General features: G+C 29.2%; 1 protein-coding gene across 1 annotated transcript in view; it reads right to left on the minus strand.

Annotated features, from left to right (window-relative positions):
* LOC127279521 (uncharacterized) overlaps positions 1 to 11195 on the minus strand; it is a 39723-nt gene extending 28528 nt beyond the window's left edge. Inside the window, exons 1-2 of the mRNA XM_051301920.1 lie at positions 11045 to 11195; positions 5001 to 7920 (exon numbers count right to left, since the gene is read on the minus strand). Of these exons, the coding sequence (XP_051157877.1) occupies positions 5001 to 7864 (2864 nt within the window). The 5' untranslated portion in view covers positions 7865 to 7920; positions 11045 to 11195. The remainder of the gene's footprint in view (positions 1 to 5000; positions 7921 to 11044) is intronic.
* Positions 11196 to 20897: the final 9702 nt, after the last annotated feature.

A 20897-nucleotide genomic window follows, 5' to 3' on the forward strand; every position in this document is an offset into this window, starting at 1 on the left:
AACTTATTCCGAAATTTGGAAACACAATTATACAACTTTGGCAAAAATGAGAAAAAGAATTGTGAAAATTTGACACGTCATAAGATTACTATTCAAAAAAACACGTGAAATCAGAAAAGGCCAACTTCAAGTTAGGACAGAAAGACAGACCAAACATTTTATTATTATAAAATTATTTAAATAATTTCTTTACAGAGAAATTTTGACTAAAAAAATTATTTTCTCATCGTGATATTTTATTTGTGCCACAAATAATTTTTTTACTGAGAAAATTTAAAAATAAGTAAATTTCTCATCGTAATATTTTTTTGTGCTACGTATAATTTTTTTGTTAAATTTTTTTACAGAGAAATTTTTACAACAAAATTATTTTTCATCGTGATTTTTTTTAAAAACACAAATTTTTTTTTTCAAAGAAAATTTGAAAAAAAATTATTATTTTATCATTGTGTTATTCTTTTGTGCTACGAATAAATTTTTGGTAAATTTTCGTAGTAAAAAAAATCAACGATTTATTACGGTATTTAGTGAATTAATTGTTTTGGAGAGAAAATTTGACAAAAAAGTTATTTTCTTATCGTGATAATTTTTTTAGGCCACAAAATATTTTTTTTACAGAGAAAATTTAAAGATAATTAAATTTCTCATCTTGATATTATTTTTGTGCTACAAATATTTTTTTGTTACATTTTCGTTGTAAAAAATTAAGTAAATATTAATTACCGTAAAACAGGGTTATTTCGCTCAGTGCGGGTAAAGTCGCTCACCCATTTTTTTGCTTTAAATTTGATTAAAAACTAAAATTTAGTATTTCTATTAACAAATTTAACATTTTTACCTGCTAATAAATGTATTAAACTTTATTTTAAAGCTGAAATAAAGCATAAAAGTGGGTGAGCGAATTTACCCGCAATGAGCGAAATAACCCCGTTTTACGGTACGTTATTTAGTTAATTAATTTATTTACAGAGAAAATTTGACAAAAAATTATTTTCTCATCGTGATATTTTTTTTGAGCTACCAATAAATTTTTTGCAAATAAAATTTTAAAAAAATTATTTTCTCATGGTGAAATTTTTTCTGTGCTACGAGTAATTTTTTTTGTTAATTATATTCTCATCGTGATATTTTTTTAGGTCACAAATAATTGTCTTGAAAAAATTTTTTTTACTACGAAAATTTAACAAAAAAATTATTTTTTAATGGTAATATTTTTTTTGTCCAACAAATTTTTTTTTTGTCAAATTTTCGTTAAAAATGATTAATTAACGAATTATTAAGTATGACATTATGTTATTAATAATTATTTATGACATGAATTATTTATTAAGTTAATTATTTGTCATATTTAAAATAAAATAAAATATCTAATAAAATCAAATTTTTCAAATGTTTCCGCGCTGCGCTGATGGCTCAGCTCTGGACTTAAGTTCGCTCAACGCCACAGGGAGGGCGAACATCATAACTGTTTCTCGCAGTTGAGGTGCCATTAGATTGGTATATAAGCAGTGATCGAAAATTTTTTTCTTGTCGAAATTTTTTTCTGCCCGATGTCTCTCCTTTATTGGATTTGAGACAAATTCTTTTTTGGAAGAAATGGTTTCACTAATATTTTGATGACCATTTTTTTATTTTAATTTAAATATTAAAAATAAAATAATAATAATAACTATTAAAAAATAATAAAAATAAATTTTTTTTAAATTATTGATTTTTTAAATTATTATTAAAATTTTTAATATTGGATATTGGACTTACTAAATTACTAAATAAATAATATTAAAATAATTTTTGCAACATCGTAAACGACGTAGTAAACGACGTAGTTTGCTACTATGTCGTTTTCTACGTCGTTTACTACGTCGCAAACTACTTAGAATACGACGTCGTAAACGAGGTCGGAATTTTCTACTGGGTAGAAACCATATCGGAAACTATATGGGAAAATACATCTTTGCCTGTCCCAATTTCCAACATCGATTCCTGTATAGTTTCCGATATAGCATCCCATATGGTTCCCGATATAGTTTCCTATATGCATTTAGATAACGTTTCAGATGTAGGCTACAATCTATGTTCCGATGTCGGAATTTTCGATAGGGAGGTATCAATGGAAGCGTAATGAAAATTCGCATCTAATAAACATTGTAACAATTAAAAATTTTAGATATATTTTTAATATAAAATGGATGTTTTAGTTTGCAGAATTAGTGTAAAATGACGAATTACAGAGGAATAAGTTACGCAAACGACTTTGCGTGCTTGCTGAATATTTGAACTTCTGTGCAATACGTCACAAGTTTTTCTATATGGAATTGAACTAAAAATACAACGAAACCGACCGCTTATAAAAAATTTGCGTGCCCATTTTTTAATACAGTTTGTATAAATAATTAAATTTTTTTGCACAAATAAAAAGAGTGCTTATTAAGAAGACAGTTTTCTTTGAATTTCTCGTCTCAACTCAAACTGCACAAACCGCAGTTTTTCCATTGTACAGCAAAATTAATTAACTTCATTAATTCAAATTTATAAAATAAAGAAAACAATAAAAATTTTAATATTATTGATTGAAAATATATATTTTTATCTTATTTACATTTTTAAATGAAAAGAAACTATAATAACGAACAACGAACAATACAAATAATTTATTCATTACTCAAATATTCAAAAAACACAAACTTATTTTCATTCAGTCATTCATGTTTGAAATACACCGCTTTAAAAGCGATAGGTATACATAATATACTGAATTGTTTTTATTAGTTCTCGAAATTTAACTCCTTCCCACATAGCACGACTTCTTGCTGTGAGGTTACTGTAAGGATATCTGTTACCGTGTAAGCCTACAGTAAACTTCCAGTAAGGTTACTGTAAGGATACTGTAAAAATAGAGTAATATGGAAATATATTAAAAATAATTATATTATAATATATATTAGGGTCAACTGGGGTAAATCCGAACGCTTTTAGTAAGTTTCAACAATAACATAAGTTTTTTCTTTAAAAAAAAAATACTTCCGGTATTCTGGTGCATGAAGTTGTTACTTTACTTCCATAGAACAATTTTATGGGGTAGAAAAATTTTTTGATAAATTACAATTGCAGGAAACTTAGCGTTCGTATTAACCTCGATACTTTGCAACTTTCCTAAAATATGGGGGTAAATACGAACGCCACTGTATTTCAGAAAAATCTTAGGGAAAATAAATTTAAAGTATTGCAATTGTTAAACTTATATAAAAACTCAAATAAAATACGATAATAAACCTATTATGTAATAATGCATCATATATAAATACAAAAATCAAACAGGTTAAAAATTAAAATGCATTACACAATTAAAACCTTCAATAACTTTATCAAATCATAACGGATTTTTGCAAAACTTGCTACAGAAAGTATTTTGGAGTGATTGAATGTAAATACAAAAATAAAAGTCAAATTTTTTAAATTCAAAATGGCGTACTTTCCTAAAACTTATTTTTAAAAATGATCAAATTTGCTAACCCTGAAACCCCCCGAGTAACAATTTTCGAGCGAATCCAATGAATTTTTTAATTCTCGTCCGCCATTTTGAATTTTGAAAAACTGACTTCAAATTGGTAATTAGCGACCCCAAAAACCGTAGAATACCAAATTTTATTAAGATCCTGAAAAACTTTTTTCAACAAACCATTTGGCAAAAAAATTGAAACACTCCTTCGAGAGAACAGAGATTAAGTTTCTGCTTATTAATTACTAACGAGGATACGTATAGAAAGAAAAACTTTTTTCTATGTACTTTTATAATGTTAAAATAATAGTGTAATGAAATAAAAACAATTTTGTGTGGCTTTGAAGTAAAAAAAAATTATTAAAAATACCGTTCGGATTTACCCCAGTTTTCCAATTTTTTTGGGTAAATACGAACGGTCTGATATTATTAATAAAATTTTACAGAAGGCAAAAATCAAATATAGTTTCTGTTCTAGTATTCATAACAAACAATTATAAATAATAAAATGAATTTTTAGCTTCTTTTTCTTCAAATACGAGACAAAATACTGAAAGAGTGTCATCTTTGATTTTCAATCTTTTTTGCAATACTCGTTATCTTTGTTTATGCTGTTGCTAATTAACAAACAAAAAATGGGATAATACTTAGAATCTCTTCAAGAGGATCTGAGGTAAAAATTCTCATATCGAACTTATTTTTAAAAATTTTAATTAAGCTGAAATAATTAGCGTTCGGATTTACCCCCCGTTCGGATTTACCCCGACTGACCCTATATTATAAATTTTTTTTATAAAAAATTATATATTTGGTAAAGTACTTCATGAACTCTTAATAGGGTTTGTTAAATAAAATTTACTGCGCAGCCGTATGTGCCATAGAAAACTACTGCGCATAAATATTAATAAAATTTATTTATTAATAACATTCCCTGTTTATAGTAACCTTACGGGAAGCTTACAACAACCTTACCGAGTAAGCTTACCACAACCTTACCATGTAAACTTTACGCGACCTTACTGTATAAGCTTACCTTAGTTTACTGTGTAAGCTTCCTGTAATGGCGGAAGTTTTAAGATGACCTTAAGTTTACTGTAGACTTACACGGTAATCCGACAAACCCTACAGATATCATTACAGTAACCGCACAGCAAGAAGTCGTGCTATGTGGGTTTATTGTAATCCGAAGGCCAAAGAAAAATAATTCGGAAACAGAATAAAAAATTAAGAATATTTTATAAATTATAAATATTATCTTTACTACATTTAGTTAAATAAAAATAAAAAAATGTCTTTACACTTGTTAAAAAAATTTCATAAACATTTTTAATTTATACCTTAAATGATTTCTTATATCATTTAAGTTAATAACTTAATAAAGCAACTGGCATTACTCAAAAAACGCAATATTTTCTTTATTCGGATATCCGCTGGGGGCGTGGCTTAGCATATTATTCTACGTTCAGTAGTACCATTTTTCACCACTATGTCTGAAAGTTACTCTGATTCAAAAATGTTTTCAACAGAGAGCGCTTCACAGTAACGGACATCCCAATATTGAACTGACTTTTTATTATCGATAGAAATAGGCGAAGCAATAATTAAACGATGCAAGTCAGAAGTGTCAAAGTACGAAACAATTTCAGAGACGACAACATCAGGTAACTTCACTTTTAGAACTTCAAGACAGTGATAAGCTAATTCCAATAATCGACACTCAAGTTTACCTCTCATCACACAAACTTTCAATTTACCGGCATATAAAGGGAATTTTTCTTCGAAATTTATTGCATCTAACAAATCAACAACAGTCTTATTTCGCATGTACATACCAATTGCTCTATGTGGTTTTATTAACAAATCATAAATCGATATATTAAATCCAGTAATTTTTAATGATTTCATCCTTTGAATTTCTTCAAGACACTGAGATTGAAAATCAGCAATTTCAGTAGAATTCACGGAAATATGAAAATTCTCTAAATTCGCAGCAATAGATTTTACTTGATACCTTGCACAGTGACTTTGATCAACAATAAAAATTTCGGGAGTTAAATCCACAACTTTTGCACCGTAATTAAATACAAGATCAACTATTTCAAGGACACGTTTATCACAATCATCATCAAACTCATCCAATGCATTAAATACCGATCCTATTTTAAAGGTGTTACATGCATTAACAAAAGCACCGTAGTGTAAAAGAATTTTTGCAACATTTACATCACCATAACGCATAGCCTTATAAAGAGGGTATTCATTATAATCATTAATAGAATTTACATTAGCGCCGGCTTCTAAAAGTAAGCGAATGCTTTTCATATTATCCTCTTCAATTGCCAAAAATAGTGGTGTTTCACCAAACTTATCTCGAGCTTCAATATCAGCTGATTTCATTAAAAACCTGGTAACATCTACAGAGAATTCTTTAATTGAAATATGAAGTGGAGACATTTGATGTTTATCCATTGCATTTATATCAGCACCACATTGCAAAAGTTGTTCAACAACAGTTAGATTTTTAGCTTTACAAGCAAAATGAAGTAATGTATATCCATCTTGCAATTGACAATTTACACTTATGTTAGGTGTTAATAAATTATGAACAATATCGCTGAATCCATGTCTGACAGCACCCAGTAGTACTTCAAACTCAATGAAAGATTTCTTTAATTCTTCAATATTGGAAGTTTTTGGCTTCTGCAGAAGCTTTTTCACAAACGATCTAAATTTTTTGTCAGTTGACTTTTTTAGCCAAGAAGAATACAATTCTTCAGGTAAAAACATATCCTTTAAGTCTTCAATAAAAATCGTGAAACCGAAGTCAACAAATATTTCACTTACACATCGATCATTACAACCCTGTTTTCCAGAACAAAAATCATATTTATTGTAGTGATTGACAAAAGATAGACAAAATGCCATTTTAAGGTCCTTATCGTTGACGTCAGGTTCTTCACCTAAAAGACTTTTTACATCCAACGTACAATGTCTTCTAACGGCATAATTTAAAGGAATCATACCAAAGTTGTTTTTAACTGTAATATTAGCGCCGTTTTGAAGTAAAATTTTTAAAAAGTCATCTTTTTGATCGAATGGAAAAGGGAGTTCATAGTCAGCTGCCAAGTGTAAAGGTGTGCAGCCTGTATTTGTAGTAGCATTAACATTTAATCCTTTTTCCAATAAAAGAAGTGTGATTTCTTTGTTGCGTTCTTTGGCAGCGAGATGAAGTGGCGTTTCACCTAATTTTGATACTGCATTTATGTTTGATTCTTTTTCCAGTAAAAAAAGAACAACATCTTTTAAATTATACTTTATAGCTAGATGCAATAGAGTATAACAATTGTCATCCTTATCTTCAATGTTTCCTCCATTATTGAGATAAATTTTTATTTTGTAAAGACTGTAAAGGCTGCTCATACATGGATCTTTGGAATAATAAAAAGGTTTACGATTAATGTTATTTTGAATGTCAATATCAGCGCCGTTGTCTAGCAGAAGTTGAGCGATATCAATATAATTTTTCATAACGGCAAAGTGCAATGGCGTGTACCCCTCATTGTTTGATGTATTTACAGTTGCTCCTTTTGATAACAATATTTCTACAATTTTCTTATTTTTTAATATGACTGCAATGTGAAGTGGCGTTACAGTTTGTTCTTCAGAAACTTCTGGATGTTCCGATTCATTACAATTAGCAGAATTTTTAGGATTATCAGGATTATCAGGACTTGCGAGGAAAAGCTGAGAGATACTTTTATATTCTTTGAGATTAGAATGATGCAACTCTGTGTCTCTGTCATGATTCCTTTCATTGACGGTAACATTTTCTAATAGAATTTCAGTCATTTCTATATCTTCCGTTGTAACTGCAAAGTAAAGTGGAGTGTCAGTTTCGCTTCCACAAACGTCACAATTGTTAAGATCAGCACCATTTTTTAGCAACTGCTTAGCAATTCTTTTGAAATATTTTTGAAAAGTAAACACCATAGATGTCAAAATGTCTCCTTCATTAACATCAGCTTCTCGCAACAACAACTTTTTTACCATTTTTTCAGAACCTCCTAAAACTGCAATGTGAAGTGGTGAGTACTTTTGTTCTAGACAATGGTGGACATTAACTTTGACTCCATGTTGCACAAGAAGTTCAGAAATCTTAATGAACTTTATCGTGGTGCTTATATCCTCTTTTTTAAAATTTATTAATGAACAAATACTAGTTAGTAGCACATTACAGAGCAATAAATATGCTTCATAAGATTCAAAGTAGTTAGTAAAGTTAATTCTTGAAAGAATGTCTCTTACACTGTTCTCATCTCCGGAATGACAAGCAGTTTCTAAAAGTTTAATTTCTTCAGTTGACATTTTTCCATAGGTATTCGTTTTATACAACCCAAAAGTATTTATTGGAATTGAGAAACCTGTAAACAAAGAAATTAAACATATTATACACGGCAAAGAATGAATTACCTACAGTTTGAATCAGTTCTTTTGTATTAATTATAGTAACGAGAAAAACATGTATGTAGAAATTATTTTGCTCATTACTATACGATAATTAAATAAGCAAATGTATATGTTTCAATTGTGTGAAAAAAAACAAACAATATTCTCAAAAAATAGTTAATATTTTTCAAAAATTTGAAACAGTTGACCACACTAATCAATTAATACAATATTGTCGGAAGAGTGGTACTGAATTGAACTGGGCTTGAGTACCACTCCAGTAAATTTACCTCATTGACAGTTTTAATCAACTTTTTAGTGAAATTGTAAAAAAAAACATATATAATACTTTGAATAAAACTCCCGTTAAGTTTCGAAATTTTTTTTTACTAAGATTGAATATTTCCTCGCTTTGGTTGAGGATTTTAAGTATTTGAGGATGTATTTGAGACCAAAATAAAGAAGTTTCAATAAAAAAATTGCTTCTTGGCCTTTAAACTAATCTGAAAACAAAAAATTTGTTCGATGATTCGTCGAATCAACATTGGTAACTTGGACGTCATTAAAGATGCACATTTAAACAATTAATAATTTAATTATTTGAGATCAAATTTTTTTCTTTCGCCGTAATTGAAACATTTTTAAGATTTCCATTGGCTTCAATTACGGTGGGCAAAGTATCTTCAAAATACGCGTAATTTTGGTCACCGTAATTGATACACTGAAACTGATACAAACGCGCCGTAATAGAAAATGGCGATATTAGTTTTAATTTCTTATAGTGTTTGTATAATATATGATTTTGGGAAGGTAAATTTGAATAAAATTCAAAAGTGTGTCGTTAAATTGGCGACGTTTCGTTGGCCAAGGTTTGCCAACCTCATCAGGCTAAATTAGTGTTAGCATATGTTCTAACTAATTTAGCCTGATGAGGTTGGCAAACCTTGGCCAACGAAACGTCGCCAATTTAACGACACACTTTTGAATTTTATTCAAATTTACCTTCCCAAGATCATATATTATACAAACACTAAACAAACTATGGAAGGATATAACTCTTATCTATTATTAATTTCTTATATTTGTTAAATAATCGATTTTTATAAAGTTTAATTTTTTTAAATATCTAAATAACATAATCTTTTAGTTTAATAAGTATTTAATTGACATTGTACAATAAAAATGTTAAATTTTCTATTTCAAAAGTGTTTTGACTCGAATCACGCCGTAATTAGTGCATTTACCCTATTACCATTTCTACATTATTTTTATATTTGCAATGTAATTTGTTCTAAAATAACAAATTTTATAAACAAATAAAGGGAAATAATCATTTTGATTAACAGTGCTAAATTTGAAAAAAATATTATAATTTTTGATTTTTATGCAACAGATTCTTATTCAGCACACTAAAAATTGTAAGAATAAGCCATTCCGATTAAGAAAAAAATTTCTATGAGTTTCAAATCAAAAATAAGTTAAAAATAACGTTTTTTGTATTTTCAATTGTATATTACAAAAAATCTGAGGGTAATTGAACATTATACCACACGAACTCAGTACACTCAAAACTATCATTTTTCGGTTCATCACAGGAAATAAAAACCTATTCAATATTTTTGAATCAGTCGGAAGCTGTGTAGAATCAGCATTCTTAAAGATAATCTCTGATTGACTCTGATTCAAATCATTTACATTTTTCAAGTTTTTCTTTAAATCTCTTTTATTAAAACTTATTAAATTTTGTGCAAAATATGACAACATAACCTAAAATTATTTGATCCGATTCAAAATTGTCTAAAACAGATTCATTAAATTTTTTTATTAATAGGAAATTATTTATCGAAACGAAAATAGTATGATGTAAAATTGGACATTATTTTTGAAAAAAAAACAAATATAATGTAAAAAGAAATATATAAAACGTTAATTTAAACATTTCGAAAGAGGTATTTGTATATTTTTAATTCTTTCAATTTCACTTTTCCGACAGAATAATTATAATTATAAAAATATATAAAAAGCTTATTCAGGAAGTTGTTTTGCAACTATATAACTTTTGTACTTTTAAAAACCGTTTATAAAAAGTCTAAAGAACCCCGCACCATATACATGGGAATTTGGGGTCCGGTGAAATTATTTCTTTCAACTTTGTAATTTTGTAGTTTTTGTTCTCCTGAACAAAAAATGTAAATGGCAAAATTCAAAAAAATGGACATATTTTTTAATAATTAAGGTTTAAGTTTAACAAAAAGTGTTAAAAGCGAAAAAAATTTAAAAATGAGTAAAAGCAAAAAAACTAAATAAACATTCATAAAACTCGTTACTCGGGGGTTTTCATGGTCACTGATTACCAATTCGACAACACTTTTTGAAAATCCAAAATACCAGATGCAGTATGGAGTTAACGTAATAACGTAACTGCTCATTCTGGACTCAGCTTACGAAATAGCACGACACGTTATAGAAACATTTCATATTGAATCAAGAAGGATAATGAAAAACCCTCGTTACACAGTTGAAAAATACATGATAAAAGATAATAAAAATATTATACCCCTACAAAAAATTGTACAAACCGAAACCAAATTTTTAATCATCGAGGCTTAAAAAGTCGTCTAGTAACAAGTTTTAAGTGAATAAAAATAATTTTTAAAAATTCTTCCGCCAGTCTGCATCCGGTATTTTAGATTTTGAAAAACTGGCATCGAATTTGAAATCAGCGACCCCGAGAACCCCCAAGTAACGAGATTCAAGTGAATGCAATGTATTTTAAAAAAATTGGTTGGCCATTTTGGATTTTCAAAAATTGACGTCAAATTGGTTAACACTTTTTGTTCAACTTAAACCTTAATTGTTAAAAAATCTGTCCATTTTTTTGAATTTTGCCATTTACATTTTTTGTTCAGGAGGTCAAAAACTACAAAATTACAAAGTTGCAAGAAATAATTTCATCGGACCCCAAATTCCCATGTATATGGTGCGAGGTTCTTTCTCGTTTCAATAAAAAAAATATTCAAAAATATTCTTTTTTAAAATAAATATGTTCCATTTAAAAACTGTTTTTTAAAATTTCGAAATTATTCTAAAAGCTATTACCTTTTTAAAAAAAACATAAAAATTTGAAGATATATTTGTACACACATATAAATACAGTAAAAAACTTATTGCGCACCGGAGACTATTAATATTTCAATTCTTTTTTAAAATTTTAATTTTTTTTTACTGATTAGTAAACAATTATCTTATATTTCTGTCAGATTTATCATAGATAATATAGTTTGACAAAGTTGGGAAACTGAGGTTGATGAAATATAAAGGAACCTCCGAAATGTGACAATGTTGAAGCAAAAGTTTGTTTTTGTTTGGTGCTAGACCATTAGGGTACGGTCACAGCTCAGTTGTATAAACAGGGTCGTCATGGCAACGTATAAGAGTGAGAGAAATAAAGAATAAGAATTTTCTTTCACTGTTATATGTTATCATGACGACTCTATTAGGCATTTTACCTTGTGACGTCAAAGGCTGATGACGTCGAAGCCTGGAGGGACAACAAACGAAAAAAACAATAAAGAACTGTCAAACAAGTGATTTTGAGGTTAAGTTTTTGAAGTTTTCAACGTTACCAACTGTAGATGGACTATAGTAAAATTATTTGTTGTCTCTCCAGGCTTCCAGCTGATCGGGCAGCCATATTTGAAAGTGAAATACCTAATTTATGTAGTTATATAATAAAGGTGCTTTTATACCTCAAATTTCGATCAGATGAACATTATTTCTGGACCGTGAAAATTTTCACGGCGGGTATTTTTGAATTGTTTTAAACAAAAAATGTTATTTTGAGAAATATAATATTAAATAATTGTTTTAATATGTAAGAACACTTTCAAATAGTAATAGAAAGATGATTTGATTGAAAAATTTAGCAAATTTTGCTTTAAAATGTTTTCTGCCTCAAGAAAGTGTAAAATGACGATGTTTGTGAAATGGTTTGTACAGTGCTTCTTCCTTGTGAGTGTCTCTCAGAGTTTTGTTTATGTTATGGGAGTTCTAACTTGGCAGCGGTAGTGACCGGACGGAATATGTTCCGGCACTCCATGCATTTTTAATCGATTTTGTTCTACCTATTATTTTTTCAAACAAGTTTTAGTTCATCTTAGTCAAGTTCTGTGTAGTAAATACTTATGATTTGTTCTGCTTCTGAAAGCAACTATATAACCTTTTTATTAAAACGTTCGTTCTACCACGTGCTCTCTGATGTGTTCTTCGAAGTTTGTTCTAATCCTGATCAGTTCTGAGTTTTGTTCTATAAGCGAGTGTGACTTCTACCCTCGCTCATCGTAACCTTTTGTGAAATATCTAAAATTTTTGTGTCATCCTGAGAATCTATTTTATTACTTCATTCTGTTCCGCGTGTTCTTTCATACATTTTTCTGGTCTTATCTGAGTTTGAGACGACTCACTGTTATTGTGCTGTGACCTCTGCGGTTTACAATGCTTTGTAGATCTATGTAAACATCTTTTGTATATTTGTGGTGTCACCTTGTAGTGTTGTGGTCTTCGACAGTTTAATATCTTAACTGTATACCCCTTGTTCAAGGTTTAAGTATATTTAAAGTGTTTGAAACCCGGTGTTGACATTTTCCCGCGCTACAAGTACAATTGATGTTTCTCTCTCAACTTGAGTTTGTCTCTCATTGCTTTGCCCAGAGGGAGCCTGACTGCGGTAGTCTTACTTTAAGCAACCATTGTGTTATTTTTTCCGATTGAAACTTAGAAATTGCTATTGAGATTAATTATATATATCAATGTATGGCCTATACGCTTTGAATTCAATTCTCACATGTATTCTTCTCATGGGAGTTTATTATGATTCATGAATAGATTCAACGTATGGCAAAGTCATTTTCCTTGTACTCGACTTGTCCGTTTCCAAGCGAACAATATATTTGATTCAATCTCAATTTCCAATAAGCTGGATTTACTTTGCTGTTGTCTAACCTGTATTACCAACAGTGTAGCATATAGTGTATTCTAGAACTTTTTCGTCTTCTAAGTTTATTGTTCTGACAGTTGGCTAAGCCTCAAGTCATTTAAGAAGAAGAAGAAGAAGTTTATGTTATGCCGGTTCTTTTTAACTTGTAATAAATAATGAGTACTGAAAATAAATCGGTAAGTTGAAATGTTTATTAAGTAATTTTAAATTCAACTACTTGATTCGAAAATTAATTATAATTACTTATGAAAATCATAAGTAATTATAAAACTTGATATTTAAAAACACAAAACGTATGTGTATGAATTTGAGGTTATAAATCAATTTTCCTCGCATCTCTCAAATACTTTCTGTATATTAAGTTTCTTTCAGTTATTCGAATCAAGTAGTTGAATTTAAAATTACTTAATAAACATTTCAAATTACCGATTTATTTTCAGTACTCATTATTTATTATTACAAGTTAAAAAGAACTATACAAACCGTTTTACAAACATCGTCATTTTACACTTTCTTGTGGCAGAAAACATTTTAAAGCAAAATTTGCTAAATTTTTCAATCAAATCATCTTTCTATCACTATTTTAAAGTGTTCTTAGATATTAAAACAATTATTTAATATTATATTTCTTAAAAAACATTTTTTGTTTAAAACAATTCAAAAATACCCGCCGTGAAAATGACTTTTCACGCATTTTCACGGTCCAGAAATAATGTTCATCTGATCGAAATTTGAGGTATAAAAGCACCTTTATGTATTAGATTTTTATAGGGTAAGTGCATCAATTACGACGCGTTCATAAAAAATAACTATTATTACTATTATATTTAATATAACTGTTGCAAAATAATTAAAAATAGTTATTTATGATACAAGTGCGTAAAGTTAGTGATTATACGAGTGTGACGTTTGCAGCACGAGGCGAAGCCGAGTGATGCAAATCACACGAGTATAACCTTATTCAAGTTGGGTGGGGGAAAGCCAAGCTGGTGCACAAACATCCGGTCTATCAGCACACATTTCCACGCATTTCTCGTGGGAATGAATGCTGATAGGCTGATAGGCCGGATGTTTGTGCACCAGCAATCATCCATCTTGGCTTTCCCACACCCAACTTGAATAACCTTATAATCAGATTTACGCACGTGTATCACACAACATTTTTTTCAACACCCACCTCTAAAGTTAAATACCTATTATGAAGAATACCAACTCTGTATTAGAATAATTTCGATTTCGTCTAAAACAATCCTTATATTATGTGAGAGAAATTTCGGTGCGTATAAAGTAAATTTCAGTGTGTAAAGTAATATTTCAGTGCGTAAAGTGAATCACTTTACACACCGTTTGAAAAAGAGCTTCTTTACACACAATTTTCGGTGTGTAAAATTTAACTTTAGAGGTTAGTGTTGCAAAAAAATTATTTTATAATCTTTTTTTGATACAATTACTAATGAAGATGCAAATTTAAACAATTATTAACTTAAGTATTTTAGATTAAATTTTTTCCCTTGCCGTAATTGAAACATTTTTAATATTTCCATTGGCTCCAATTTCGGCGGGCAAAGTATCTTCAAAATACACGTAATTTTGGTCACCGTAATTGATACACCGAAACTGATACAAACGCGCCGTAATAGAAAATGACGATATTAGTTTTAATTTCTTATATTTGTTTAAATACTTAATCGATTTTTATAAAGTTTAATTTTTTTAAATATCTAAATAACATAATCTTTTAGTTTAATAAGTATTTAATTGACATTGTACAATAAAAATGTGACAGTGAATCTCTGGAGGCGCCTCGAAAAATAGTTCTTTTGCGATGTACATTAACTCGCAATATAGAATCATCTGAAATAAAAAAATCAAAATACATTTGTTAAAAGGAGATGTTTCTCGAGGTAACCCTGGGGGAATTTATTTTTTTCGATTTTTTAATTTTTCGTATCACTTCACGGAGAGAAAAATCTGCCTTTTATAGTATAGAAAGGTTTACATTTAATGCACAGAAATTTTCTATGCTATATAGGCATGAAATTTGAGTAATTATAGTACAATCCACCCAAATGACTCTCTAATGGTTAGCACCAGGAAAAAGTGGGATGAATGTTGATCGCCGCCGCTTCGCGGCAATGGTGGCGCTGGATGTGCTTTCGGGCCGACTTTTAAATAAGCGAATGAAAATAACAATAATTTCATCTTTTCTTTTTTGTTAATCTATAATTGTGGTAGAATTTCTTTATGAATAAAAGGATAATTAAATATAAAATAATAAAAATAAACTATCTCGCATCAAGTACAAATTTATAAAGGAAGCAAATAATTTCACAAACTGGTATTAAAGTATATGTGCAAAAATTCAAAATAATAAATTATTTATTCAATATTTACTGTAGTTATAATTTATAATTATAATATTATATATTTTTATTATAAATAAATTAAAATTTTTATTTTTTTTATATATTAGATAAACATTGTCATAACAGATAATAAAATAATAATAAAATAATCCAAATAATAAAATACATCAGATACAATTTTTATACTTTTATGTTGAGTAAAACTTCGCTATTTTTCGAAAATCAGTGCTTTTTTTTTGTGATCTGCCACCTGAATTTTAGCATATTGCCGCATGCGATTTTGCAAGTAGTAATGAATTATGTATGCTAAGACTTCTTGAGCGTGATCAGCGCATGGAAAACTAAAAGTTTGTTGAAGAATTTCATCAACTACAACGTCATAAACATTACTTTTGTTACAATTTTGAACAAAACTAAACTCAATCACTTGCAGGAATTTATAAAGCCTGATATTAGGATGTTCGATTCTAATGCTATTTTCGTCTTCTTTTTCTCTTGTTACGAGTTGAGCAATGGGATGATTTGACATAAATGTTTTTTCTGACGATTCTAAAAATCCAGTTCGGCAGGTTTCACATTTCACAAATTTTATGAAATTTTTACAAATGCTTCCTGTAACAAAGTAAATAAGGCACTCTGTTACATAGGGAAGGTCATAATCGTGATCCAAAGCGTTCGTAAAATCAGTAAAATCGTTATCGTTTTGCTCAATGACAATATTTAATTTTGTTTTAATATTTTCGATAAAAGATGGTTTTTTCTCCGATTTGTAAATTTCCTTCAATTTTGACATTGAAATTAAAGGTTGACCAACATTTTCTGGCAAGGAACAATTTCCGGTTTTAGGTGGTTTTAAAATACTATAAAATGATAATATTTTATAAATTTGCAGGAAAGTTGGAGTCGCTGGGTGATCATTACAAGCTCCTGATAGTCGTACTGTTCCAAAAAACCTCTGTACAAAATAAATACATGAAAAATGTTTATTAAAAATTATAAATACAAAAATATTTGCCAATAATTAATCGCACGCGCTCTGAAAAGTTACAATAAATATAAATTTTCAAAATATGTTAATAATAAAATATAATTACATTATAATTAATTTATAAACAATTCGCAGCTATTAAATTATTAAGTACTACTACCGCACTGCCACCACCATCACCACAATTATTATTATTATACGCCGCACTTTTTTCGCCTGCTTGCGCGCTCTGTATAAACTCCTTAATCTGATCAGTGAAAAATTTTTCGATTTCAATTATTGATCACTACCTCTTCGTGAGTTTTTGTGAAATTAATAAAATCAGTTAATTTTTCACTTCAGACTTAGAAAGTATCGCGCCAAAATACCTCCAAAGAATCCTGATTAATTCTGCCCGTAAAAACCATTTCTAATTTTTCTTCTTCAATAAAATATTTTATTAAATCTAAAGTAGATCGTAGAGTCATTCGTAATCCTACATCAGCGTCATTGGTGAGAAATTCTTCAGGTGCAATCAAACCCTGGTTAACTCTTTCCTTCCACGAATTTAGCCACATAAGAGAGTCTTCCAATACCTACACACCTACACCTACACCTACACCTACACGTATGTCATTACAATTAGGTCGTATTGCTGTTTCGAAACTTGTTCGATTTAGTGCATCAAACATTCGGTCAAAAGTTTCACAAAACTGTGCAGTAGATTCACTATCCTTCAATTTGTCTCCTAATGTTTTATAATAACGTAAACCACGAGCAACGGATTTACTGAAAACCTGTATTAAGAAAATAAATATATTAAAAATAATATTTATTTTTAATTTTAATCTATGTATTAATTTAATTATATTCTTTTAAAGAAAATATTAATTATTTTTTAAGTTTCTGAAGAGGACGATTGTGTCGTTCAAACGTAAAAAATAGTTTTTTATTTTTGACTTGGAATAATCGATATAATCAATTTTATTATTATATCAAGTATAAATTTTAAAAAATTATAAATTTTTAGGTAAAGTAAAATTATTAGACATGCTATACATTTTTAAGATTATTAAAAAATTTTATTTAACATCAGCTTCATGAACAAGTTAGGTTTATATTTGTACTTAATATTAAGACAATGAAATTTATTGAATAAACGTACCTGCACCGCAAGAGAAACACGCATTTTAGAATATTTATCGCCCGTGATATTTACGTGTGCATCTGTTAGTTTCGGACAAATTCTTTCTCCGGCAGGTAAAAGTTTATCTGTATCGTGTAAAATTTTAATATGACTCCACATGATTGGACTTTCATCTGGATAAACCTAAAATTAGAAATTGATTAATATTTTAACACAATATTTAAATCGATAATTTTATAAAAGAACACAAATTTTGTCCCCTCTGCTAAGTTCTTACTCGCAATTGTCCACAGTTTACTAGACGATTTCTTATCGTCTTTATTAAGTGAGGAGCATCCGAGAATAGAAACACTTTGCGTTGTTCTACTGTGGGATGTCGAAACCAATTTTTAAATTCTTGGTCCAGTTTACCACTGCAACCCATCTCGGACCACATCTTCCTATTTGGTTTTCCCCCATCAGCAACAATCCCATGAATTTTTGCGCCTGCTTTTTCTAAAAATATTGTGGCTCTAATTAATAATTTTGCTAAGACGTCTCCACGGGTTGGTCCTTTCGAAGCAAACACTGCCACAGGTTGCGAGTAATTATCATATAAAGGCTGATACATTATGACGAGACCGTGATCAGACATTTCAGGTTCACCTTCCTTTGGAGTATCTTGAATATCCCCAAAATCTTGAATACCTTTAAAAGTCATTGTTTTTTGATCCAAAAGCAAGCTTTTCCGGGTAGACATTTCGTCTACAAGAATTAATCCATGTAATTGGTTCGATGTTTTTCCGTCGAAATGACTCTTTAAAATTTCGAAAAATCTGGGATCAAAACCACACGGGTAGTCTATTTGAGAAAGATACCTGTAAATATTAGTATAATAAATTTTTTCCTGTGAATATAATATATCGTCTTACATATAAAACATTTTAATCAATTCAAAATTTATAAACATTATTTTTAATGTTTCCAATTTAATTATACTTTAAACATAATAGTAATTATATAATTTATATAAATTATTTTAATATTGTATTTTTAATTATTTAAGCAAGGTACCTCCGAATTGTTCTGACGCAGGGTACAGATAAGATTTTATTATCGTAAATCATTCTGTACGTTACAGGTGACCGCATGTGTAGTAGGAGGCAGAGAATGATCCAGTCATCTGAATACCTTCGACCTTTTGCACTTTTAACTTTGGATGCTTTTAAAATTTCCTTAATAGCTAACTGCTCATTCGGGCTAATATTTGAATTTTCAGATAACATTTTATCCACGCAATCGTCAGAAGTTTTACTTAATTTTTCTTGTGATTCTTTTACCGTTGCTTTTAATAGTCGAATAGTAGCTTGAGCTCTTTCCTTCACTCGACCCGTATTTTTAACTATTTTTTTTATTTTTTCAAGTTGCGCTCGTTTTTTCGGACTCAAGTCTTTTGAAAGAAAATATTTCGAGTTCCTGTTCCTTTGACGACGAATAATTTTAGTATTCAACACATGTCCAACATTTTTACAATAATTGCATTGATTGTGACGACCTTTCAGCTTTAAACCTTCTTGTAGTATGATAGGACAGCATTTATTCCTTAAGATATTGATACCATCAATAAACGTAAACGACTGCAAAAGACTGGCATTAATGACATTATTTTCTATATTGAAGCTACCTTGACAAATTTGACATTTATCCACTGTTTCGAGGACATGTGATAAATTTTCTACTCTTTCAAATTTATTACTTGAAAAACCAAAATTAACATTTTCCATGTGTCTCCCATTAATATAAATGAAAATATTCATATCTTCGTCAAGAGTAACTGTTTTATGACAGCCAGAATGAATCTGCCCATTTTTTTCTTTAATTCCGATTAATTTTACGAAACTAATTCCATTTTCGTGATTACAAGTGATATTTGATCGAAGCCATCCACAAGGCAGGACTACACTTTTTTCATCTTCAGCTATTTGCTGAAACAAAGTCTTATTCTCCTCAGGCAACACTTCGTCTTCATCGACATTAATTGTCGCATCACTCGCATCAACGGCACTTTTTTCCGAAACTTCTTCTCTTATTTTATCTTCAGAAATTTTTATTGTTTTACTGCCTTTCGGTTCATCAACAATATTCCTATCTCGAGTACGTTTCAGAAATAATGACCTTGGTTTCGCTTCAGGTTTTTCCTTTCGTCCTAAGTTCAAACTTGGTAAAACATCTTTCTTTAATTCTGGTTTTTTCAGCACAGTCTACAAAATTTTTAAAATATAATTGCTTAGGAATCGAAAATATGTATATAGTGAAAACATAAATTTTAAAAAAATTTATTTTAATAACAAATTTATTTTTAAAATTAATTTTAAAGTATAGAATGATGTACTAATGAAATATATTTTTAATGTAAAGAAAAAATTTTATGTAAAATTATAAAATTTAAAACAATGTACCTGTTTACATAATTAATTATTACCCTTTTTCGAAATTTTTTTTGGTAATTAATTATTAAAAATAAACGTACAAAGTTTGTAAATTATTTAAATAATATCGATAATTATAAATATAATAAATAACGTACCTTGCCTATGACAGTTCCGTCAGAACTTGTTATCGGTCTTTCAAAAATAAAATCAGTCTTGCGAAAATGTTTTTCGCATACTGCGTCTCCTGCTTTCAAAGTGATATCGTCACGTAAAATTGCAATTTGCCACTTTTTAATTGTTTTTTCGTCCTTAGGTACGTAATAGAAAAAGACTTTTTCGACAGGATTTTTTTTCCTTTTATAACCTGACACACAACCCACTGCCACACACTTCACCATTATACGTTAAACAATTTTAACAAATAATATTCTTTATAAATAAATAAATATTAAAAGAAAATTTATTAAAAAATTGTGTTAAACGTATTAATTAATTAATTCAACAATAATAAATTACAAAACAATTCTAAAATAACAACAATAACATTCAAATGCAGCAGAATAGACAAAAGTCGGGCCGAAAGGTAATCAGCGCTCCTATTTGGTACTAAAATTTCTGTTCAACATTTTACCTACTGTCAGATGGGGAGAGTCACCCGGGTGGTACAATCGTATGTCTTTTTAGCATGAAACTTGTCTATGCTAATAAAGTTTGTCATATAGCCTCTTATTACATACTTATTATACTTTTAATCCAACGGCGCCATGCGAAGATCGCACATAACATCATCCTACTATGTTTGCATAAGTTCTATGCTTTTTCGGGGATAGACTCTTGCAACTGGCGATTAGGCCACGCCCACCTTTACTTAATTGAAACTGCCCTAATCGCCAGTTGCAAGAGTCTATCCCCGAAAAAGCATAGAACTTATGCAAAAATAGTAGGATGATGTTATGTGCGATCTTCGCATGGCGCCGTTGGATTAAAAGTATAATAAGTATGTAATAAGAGGCTATATGACAAACTTTATTAGCATAGACAAGTTTCATGCTAAAAATTCTCAAA

Source organism: Leptopilina boulardi, unplaced genomic scaffold (genome assembly GCF_019393585.1).
Source record: "Leptopilina boulardi isolate dan_hultmark-lab unplaced genomic scaffold, ZJU_Lbou_2.1 LbouV2_216, whole genome shotgun sequence".
Taxonomy (NCBI): Eukaryota; Metazoa; Arthropoda; class Insecta; order Hymenoptera; family Figitidae; genus Leptopilina; species Leptopilina boulardi.